This window comes from Porites lutea, chromosome 10 (assembly GCF_958299795.1).
Source record: "Porites lutea chromosome 10, jaPorLute2.1, whole genome shotgun sequence".
Taxonomy (NCBI): Eukaryota; Metazoa; Cnidaria; class Anthozoa; order Scleractinia; family Poritidae; genus Porites; species Porites lutea.
Window position 1 is genome coordinate 12,730,024 of NC_133210.1, and position 9,442 is coordinate 12,739,465.

The 9,442-nt window shown below is 38.2% G+C and overlaps 1 protein-coding gene and 2 long non-coding RNA genes across 3 annotated transcripts; 2 read left to right on the top strand and 1 right to left on the bottom strand.

Annotated features, from left to right (window-relative positions):
- Positions 1-1,666: 1,666 nt before the first annotated feature.
- Positions 1,667-8,223, top strand: LOC140949529 (uncharacterized). Its single transcript, XM_073398691.1, has 2 exons — positions 1,667-1,993; positions 7,612-8,223. The coding sequence occupies exons 1-2, from the start codon at positions 1,667-1,669 to the stop codon at positions 8,221-8,223; spliced, it is 939 nt and encodes a 312-aa protein (XP_073254792.1).
- LOC140950104 (uncharacterized) lies at positions 2,457-5,082 on the top strand. The gene is made up of 3 exons (XR_012167143.1): positions 2,457-2,519; positions 3,230-3,326; positions 4,651-5,082. It is a non-coding gene; the product is annotated as an uncharacterized lncRNA (long non-coding RNA).
- Positions 4,939-7,050, bottom strand: LOC140950106 (uncharacterized). Its single transcript, XR_012167145.1, has 2 exons — positions 6,871-7,050; positions 4,939-5,129 (listed from the first exon to the last, which is right to left on the bottom strand). It is a non-coding gene; the product is annotated as an uncharacterized lncRNA (long non-coding RNA).
- Positions 8,224-9,442: the final 1,219 nt, after the last annotated feature.

Here is a 9,442-nt window from a genome sequence, read left to right on the forward strand (position 1 = left end):
CATTCAAATGAAACCTCTTCAGCAGTAATTTCACATGATACTATTTATTTAGTATGTAGTTCTAACATTTGAGTCTGTGGATGAAATCCTATGGTGTCACCATTTAAATGAAACCTCTTCAGCAGTAATTTCACACGATACTATTTATTTAGTATGTAGTTCTAGCATTTGAGTCTGTGGATGAAATACAATGGTGTCACCATTCAAATGAAACCTTTTCAGCAGTACTTTCACATGGTACTATTTATTTAGTATGTAGTTCTAACATTTGAGTCTGTGGATGAAATCCTATGGTGTCACCATTAAAATGAAACCTTTTCAACAGTACTTTCACATGGTACTATTTATTTAGTATGTAGTTCTAACATTTGAGTCTGTGGATGAAATACAATGGTGTCACCATTCAAATGAAACCTTTTCAGCAATACTTTCACATGGTACTATTTATTTAGTATGTAGTTCTAACATTTGAGTCTGTGGATGAAATCCTATGGTGTCACTATTTAAATGAAACCTCTTCAGCAGTAATTTCACATGGTACTATTTATTTAGTATGTAGTTCTAGCATTTGAGTCTGTGGATGAAATACAATGGTGTCACCATTCAAATGAAACCTTTTCAGCAGTACTTTCACGTGGTACTATTTATTTAGTATGTAGTTCTAACATTTGAGTCTGTGGATGAAATCCTATGGTGTTACCATTCAAATGAAACCTCTTCAGCAGTAATTTCACACGATACTATTTATTTAGTATGTAGTTCTAGCATTTGAGTCTGTGGATGAAATACAATGGTGTCACCATTCATATGAAACCTCTTCAGCAGTACTTTCACACGATACTATTTATTTAGTATGTAGTTCTAACTTTTGTATCTATGGATAAAATACAATGGTGTTACCATTCAAATGAAACTTCTTTAGTAGTACTTTCACTTGGTGCTATTTATTTTGCAGCATTTTACAAATTGAAATTTGGATATTTTGTCCACTTTCAACCATTTTTGGGAGTGAAAGGGTTAAAAAGAAAAACAAATATGTTTTTTAGACTATCGACAAAAAATCGAGAGAATGGGTAATCAATGAAAATATAAATATTGAAGAGGTTTTGAGTCGTTGGGGCTTTTATCTTTTCAAAACAAGATTACAATGAAGATTATGCAGCAACTCAAATTCATTCATGTATTCATTCATTTCTCGTGTACGTAGTCCATGGTTCAGTTTCACCTTATTACACGCTTAAAACACTATCGGAGTGCTACTTTTCGTCTTCGATGGAAGAAAGAATCCATTTCAGAGCACGTTACAAAACTTGAAGAAAAAAATCGTAACTTTAGATTTTTTACTGTTTTTTTTTTAAATTGAATTCATGATAAAAAAACTGGGGCTAAAGAAAATCAAGAAGACAGGTGAATCTGATCTTTATTTTCTCCCTAATCTTCTTTGGTTTTTGATGATGGTATACAAACTCACAAACACAAAGTTAACAAATGTTGTTTCACAATAAAAGTTATTTAATGGAAGACATCTGCGAAGTTCAGTGTTGTTCACAGGAAACTCTTTATACTGAATTTATAATCTCGTCCAGCTAGTCGCAAAGAAAGACAAAGCAGAATAAAACGACATTTTGCAGAGTTAATAAGTCTAAGACAGAAGGGTCAGTAGACGATGAACTTAAGTCACCAGCCGGGTCCAAACGAGTTCCACTTGAACTGCGTTGTCAACAGTCTAACTGGTGACAAGCCCGTTGACTTTTCCATTTTCGCCAATGCTGTTCTTATCGCCTTCATCGTAATCCACGCCACCACCTGCCCTGTCACCATTTTGTTGAATCTGTTGGTGATGATCGCTGTGAAGACCAAAGCACGACTGCAGAGAAAGTCTAACATTGCATTAGCCTGCCTAGCCTCGACTGACTTATTGGTCGGATTTGCAGCTCAGCCTCTCCTAATTGCCGTGATGGTGAACCTCTTAAAAGGGGACACCACAACCGGTGTATGCTCCCTACAGATTGCCGTTAAATTTTTCGCTAACTTTTTTTGCTTCGCTTCCTTTACTCACCTGTTCTTAATAACTATGGATCGATACATTGCTATCACGTGGGAGAGTTGAAAAAACTGACCCCCACTCCGCGGACTACCCACTGACCCCACTCCGCGGACTACTCTACGGACTACTCCGCGGACTACTCTACGGACTAGTCCGCGGACTACCATGCGGACTACCCTAACTAATCAACCAAATTTACTTTCACGGAGAAAAGAGTTAGAAGAAGCGTACCTGCCTACAAGATCACACTTGATAAACAGCCGCCATCTTGATTTTCGCCATTTTACTCGGGTCGTGACTAGAATGGATACTCCAAAATCAGGTATCCGCTCGGAGACTGGAACTGAATAAAATTATTTTTCGGCAAATCGCTCCGACTCTTTACGACCTTGTTGTGTTGAAAGACTAAGTATACAGAGAAGGCTAAGATGAGAATGGTTACTCCAAAATATGGATCAAAGCCTACATAGAGGTTAGTTGTTTTTCACGTTCTTTTTGTAAGAATTTAGTGCAAGGAGAAAACAATGTCTGTTTAATTACAGTACCACTACAGCGACTGCCGTGTAAAGCTTATTCATAGCAAAGTATCTGTTTGGATAGCTCAGAATAAGGTGGATACTTCAGAATAAGAATGGCCAAAATATGGAAGTTTTGGCCATCTGGATTATTATTACTGAACTTTCCAATATAAAAATGATTGTTACGTTTACAAAGAGGGTACAAATACAGTTAAGGTCAGTTAACCATCTTGTAATTTTATGGGTTAGTTGATTCCAAGTGTTAACAATAGTAAAAAACACATAAGGGACCTGTCATTTATTAGAGGCGGGGGAGAGCTGGTGCAATTGGGGGGAGGGTCATTAAATTTTAGGTAGCCAAAAAGGGGAAGGTCACCAAAAATTTAAGCTGGGCTTTGGGGAGGGCCATACCATTTTTAGCAAACATTGCTGTTCACTTAAAATAAAAATAAATCAACAAATAAAATATATTATTTAACAAACAAGTCCCTTGCACAGTAAGCATTTTAAACTTTCATAATGATCAACCTGAACTACCCAACAACCCTACATGTACGTCTTTTTCTTGATTTGTTTTTCAACAGCAACACATTGCGAAACATGTCTTTGCATTGATCAAGTTTCTCATTAAGATATTTCAATTCACTGTTTACTCTTTTTTTAGCTTCATCAAGCCTTCTAATAACAGCTTCATCAAACGATTTAGAATACTCTTCTCCTCGTATAAAATTACCAGTCTTTGAGTGAAACAGGGTGTTAAGGTGAGCTTTAATGCGTCTATCCATATCTAATATGTTCTCTAGTAACTCACTGAGCTTCATAATGTTCCCCCTCAGTATTAACTAATCGGCTGGGACAAGAACATAATCGGTCGTGTAAAATTTTCCAGCAGCACCAGGATTGTTCGTACTCAATATTGCTTCAATGCATGAGGTGATCTTAGATACCTGTTCCTGAATGTCGTATTGACGCCTCCCTTCATCACAAGGTAAAAGTTGATCTCTTTTAATAATCCCTGTCATTTCTTTTAGCGTGGGGAGGGTCATAACTATTTTGGGTGATACAAGGGGGAGGGTTACATTTTTTTCTGCAGGAAATTGGGGGAGGGCATAAAAAAAATTCACCTGGGAAAAAAGAATTGCACCAGCCCTGCCCCCCCTCTAATAAATGACAGGTCCCTAATTTACTTCAGGTCATACTTCTTGTAGCTTGGTGATCACTATTACAAGCGCAGGCAGACATATGCTCAAGTTTCTAAAAAAAAAATGGTCCTGCAGATTGTATTAGTGTAGTGTCTCTGTATAGCTCTGTTATAGGACCTGGAGCCTACAGTGGCAGATCGGAACCTTCAGATAAGAAGAGGGGTGGGGCGGGGGGGGGGAGGATTCTCACCAGACTTTAAGCTGGCGGGAAGGAACCACTCATTCAGACCTTAAGGTACGGAGGAGCTCAATCTAGAAAAGAATTTTCTTGGCACTGTTGTCCTCAATTTGATCTAGAAATATGGAGGGCCGGGGACCTCCCTAGATCTACTGCTGGCCTCTGCCAGCCCGCCCATGTTCACCTGCTATCTTTTTACATTTACTAGAAACTCTAGTATCAATTCAAATTATTTATCCTAAATATAATTAGGATTTTTGCAAAATTATTTATAGTTGCTTTTTTGCACTTGTATTTTGTTTTGTTTTTTTTTTCAAATCCTAGGAGCCTCATTGTCACCAAAACTCTCTGCCTTCCATACCCTATTCCACACTGAACTTTCTGACAATAGTCCTCAGCCAAGTGGTACCATCATGGTGTTCAAAAATGTGGAAATAGATCCTGCTGATCCTGGGATGAATTATTTTTCTTTTTCTTCCCCCTTCCTCCACTCAAGGGGGGAGGGGGAGGGAAAGGTGTTTTCCTTCCCCTCCCTGTGACCTATTACCTATTTCCTTGATTGCCTTCTGAGCTCCTGATGAGACAAGACCTTCAGCATTAAGCTGGTTATGGGCTATTTTTTGTTTTTCACTCAGTATGGTGAGCTTATCATAAATTTAAAATGGAATAAAAATTAATGATCATGCAGGTATATCCATGTTGCAGTTGTAACAGGAGGAGGAGTTGGAGGTCCGGAGGGTGTTGCAGTCAAATGCTTGTGAGGAACAGAGAAACCAGTTGGAGAAAGATATGAAGAAATGAAGAAAATTGGAGAAGGCTTCAAGACAAATAGCAAATAAAATGAAAAAAAAAAAAGAAAAAAAGAAAACAGGAAACAGGAAAAAAAAACAATTTTCATTGAGGCCAAGCAGTTGGCTGCTCAGTTGCATGTCTGGGTAGCTTGACCATTTGGTTAATAAAATTCTCAAAACCACAAACAAACCACTCAAAGAATTTGATAAAATGTGTAAAAAAAATTGTTTATTACTTTTATAAAAATAAAGTTGTTTGTTTACAATTCTACAACCATTTTTTCATTTCTTCCTTTTCCCATAATTCTTTCCTCTGTTTTACTTTCCTCTTACTCTTTCTCCACTTCCACAATGTGCTTTTATGCACCCTCTATACCTGGGGTGGAAAGTCACCTGAAAATTTGAAATTATAGCCATGCATTAAATAAAGCTTCCATTATAATCATTCTTTGGCGGTAATTCTAAAAAGCACTGTGTTCCACGATACAGTGCCTGGATTCAGCAAAAAAGCCTTGACCCTTTTGTTTTAAAAGTTAAAGATTTTCTTTTGGTAGCAGAGAAAGGCCCCCAGTTCAGTGCATTACAAATAATTATCACCTACAAAGTTATCTATCATCTAAATTAAAAAGGAACAACCAAATCATTTCCTTGTGGTACCTGCCTAATACCAAAATGAATAACTAAAATACTGATAAATAAATAATAATTATTGAAGTAGGGTATATCCAGGCCGTTTTAGCTTAACAAAACGAAAACACAAAGTAAGTCATTCTCATTTCTATTTTTGTCAAAAAATGGAATTTAGGACGTATTTTGTTATTGTCATACATTCTCTTATAAATTCAAAGTCCAACAAACTCCTTCAGAGTTTGGGCTACCTGTGGATGGGGCAACATTTCATGACAGGATGGACAATAGAGGGGCTGCATTTTCAACACGTTCAATGTGACTGGAAATTACAAAGGTTCACACAGCAGATTCAGGAATACAAAATGACTATAAACTTGGAATCACATAGTTTACATTTGCCAAAAGTAGCTAACATTGGGCCTTTTGGTCATAGAAAAGACTGTAAAAGGATTTGGGTTCTGGTTGGCTAATTGTGCCAGATACCCAGCGCACCAAAAGGTTGACCCGAGTATCCCACAGGTTGTGAGGGTCACTTTGGTTTTTATAATGTCATAAAGTACCCATTCTTCTCACACTAAACTAAACAGCAACTTACCACTTAAAAGTGAAGAAAAATCAACCATAAATAGAAGAAAACAGAAATAGTTTATGTTGAGCCATAAAATCAACAACTGTCTGCTATCCCTGGGGGGGTACTCCCTTATATGGCCTCCATGGGGATGTGCCGCTGGACAGGGTATGGTTTTCATCCTCTCTGTCCTGAACAGGGTATATAGTTTGGCACAAGTCTGTCCTAAACAGGGTATACAATTTCCTGCAAGTCTGTCCTAAACAGTGTGCATGATTTGTGCGAGTCTGTTCTAATTATAAACAGGGTGTTTCATGCATGATCGATTTTGTCTTAGTGCAAATGTTTGCAGATATTTAGTACGTCATCACCCAAAGCATTTACTGGAATAAGTATAAATGTTATTGTTCTTGGCACCCTTGTCTAAATAAGATAAGTACAAGTTGACAGGTGTGCTTGATAACCTTGTCCCCATCCGAGGGAGTTGTCCTATCTGAGTACTAAAGTTGAGGGTGTTATCCTAACCAGGGTATGGGTTTCAAACCCTCAGCGGCTCACCAACACCCAAATATTGGTCGAGTACCCCTCCCACTCCCCCCCCCCCCCCCCTACACCGGGCTGCTATCCTATAAGCAAGCTTCGAATTAACTGAGCCATAATTACACAATGGTTGACTGTATTTATTTTGTACCCTCTTTGTAAACGTAACAATCATTTTTATATTGGGAAGTTCAGTAATAATAATCCAGATGGCCAAAACTTCCATATTTTGGCCATTCTTATTCTGAAGTATCCACCTTATTCTGAGCTATCCAAACAGATACTTTGCTATGAATAAGCTTTACACGGCAGTCGCGGTAGTGGTACTGTAATTAAACAGACATTGTTTGCTCCTTGCACTAAATTCTTACAAAAAGAACGTGAAAAACAACTAACCTCTATGTAGGCTTTGATCCATACTTTGGAGTAACCATTCTCATCTTAGCCTTCTCTGTATACTTAGTCTTTCAACACAACAAGGTCGTAAAGAGTCGGAGCGATTTGCCGAAAAATAATTTTATTCAGTTCCAGTCTCCGAGCGGATACCTGATTTTGGAGTATCCATTCTAGTCACGACCATTTTACTCGACCCAGCTCTCCTTTAGCCTCGCCTCAGTCTTCATCGGCCACAAGTCAGAGCACGCCGTTCAGCCAATCGATGACCACTATTGGCGCTGGTAACAGTTTTTGTTATATTCAGCTTAAAAATGTTTTTAAGAACTTACTTATAGCCGTGCTTGGAAGTCACCATATTTTTGGATTCACCTGGCCCACAAGGCCCTTGGAGACGTATTCTCCTACGTAGGGCACGCAGTCGTTATTTGGATCGTCACGCGAGGTTTGGAGAGAAGCGTTGCGTGACGATCCAAGAACGGAAGCTGCAATGGACGTAGCAATGAAGAAGAAGGGCTGGGTCGAGTAAAATGGCGAAAATCAAGATGGCGGCTGTTTATCAAGTGTGATCTTGTAGGCAGGTACGCTTCTTCTAACTCTTTTCTCCGTGAAAGTAAATTTGGTTGATTAGTTAGGGTAGTCCGCATGGTAGTCCGCGGACTAGTCCGTAGAGTAGTCCGCGGAGTAGTCCGTAGAGTAGTCCGCGGAGTGGGGTCAGTGGGTAGTCCGCGGAGTGGGGGTCAGTTTTTTCAACTCTCCCCTATCACGTACCCCTTTATCTACATTCAAACCATCACCAAGTCCCGGGTACTGATTGGCTCAGCTCTTGCATGGACACTGACTGTAATCATTCACATCGTGTTCTTCATCGACGATGGATTATTTGAATCTATCATCAGTGTCCTCGGAACTGCGCTTATTGTGATCATCCTTCTTTGCAATGCGATAGTCTATCGTGAGGCTCGACGACGTGAAAAACAAATAGCCTCTCAGCAAGTCGATGCTGCAACAAGAGAAAACTTTTTATCTCAAAAGCGAGCCTTTAAATTAACATTGACGATTATTGCACTTGTAATTATAAGTTACCTGCCCACGGTTAGTTTTAGAAAGCTGAGGGAGCCTTTGAAAGACATCGTAAACTTGGATAAATTATGGGCCATCCATGTGGCTGTGAGTACTTTAGTGATCTTGAATTCTCTTGTTAATCCTTTGGTTTATTATTTAAGGGTGAGAGAGTTTCGAGTAGCATTGATCGAATTACTGATGAGGAAAAACCACAATGAAGCTGAAGAATTTGAAGAAAAGATTTTTTGGATCAAACTACGTGGTCAACCTTGGATCTATAACATAACATAACATAACATAACATAACATAACATAACATGACATGACATGACATGACATGACATAACAGAACAGAACATAACACAACATGACGTGACATGACATGACATGACTTAACACGTGACATAACATAACATAAAATAACATTGTCGTTTGCCAAGATGAACAGTATTAAATCTGGGTGTATGAAAATCCTTATGTCTTAAGTCAGAGTTGGATAATTTAACACTAAAACTGTAGCTAAAATTGCTGGGTAAAATACTATGTTTGACTTTATACATCAAGATAGCGATATCTTGTAATCGCCTATTTTCAAGCTAGGTAGATTGGCATGGTTAAGAAGACTATAATACTCTAATCAAGGAGGAGGCGAGAAAGAGAGAGAGTGAGAGAGCTGCCACCAAAGTGAGTAAAACATAAAATAAAGCCTCAAAACACTAAGGAAAACGCAGCAAATGAAAACACAGCAAATACAAAAGGATTCACGGATGGACAAACATGAAAAACATTGAAACGGATCATAATTGTGGTTTTTCAAAACAGTTTTTCAAAGTTCGTTTTTGTTGTTTGCAACGTTTGATATACATAACGCTTTGGGGAGATATCTCATTTTTTGATACGGAGCTGTGAACTTGTCATTTTCAGGGAAAATCCTGGCTATTAAGTCAAGTTTCTACTAGGGGTGCCTTCCGGCAAGTGCCAACGAGGCGAAGTCGTTTATCTTTTGTGGAAATTGCTTATTCAGATCTTCCCGATATATATATATATCGTTTCCATAATTTTAGAGGTTTAAAATGGATTTCGCTATAGAAAAGGATGGCACCCAACTTCAAAGCAACAAATTTGGCACACTCTAGGCTTTCACTTTTATTAAACAATAGCAACATAGCTTGAAGCTTTGTTGGTAAATATGAGCAAGTTAGCACTTATGTTTCGTGGAAAATTCCATTGTATCAAAACTATAATCGTTAGAAATAGAAATATAGTTCAAATGAGGCCTTTGACTGCTGAAATTGAAAATAATAATTAAATTCCGAGCAACAGCGTCATCAGGGATAAGAAAAATATTTCGCGTAGTAATATACATAAGAAAAAAATGGTGTAAAGTAAAATGTGTGAAAAGCGCAAGAATGGGGCGGAATGTATCAGAGGTATAAAAATATAAACTTGAATAAAAAACAAAGATCTAATGAGCGAGTGTCACAGGACAAAGATTCCCTTGAAAGGCATA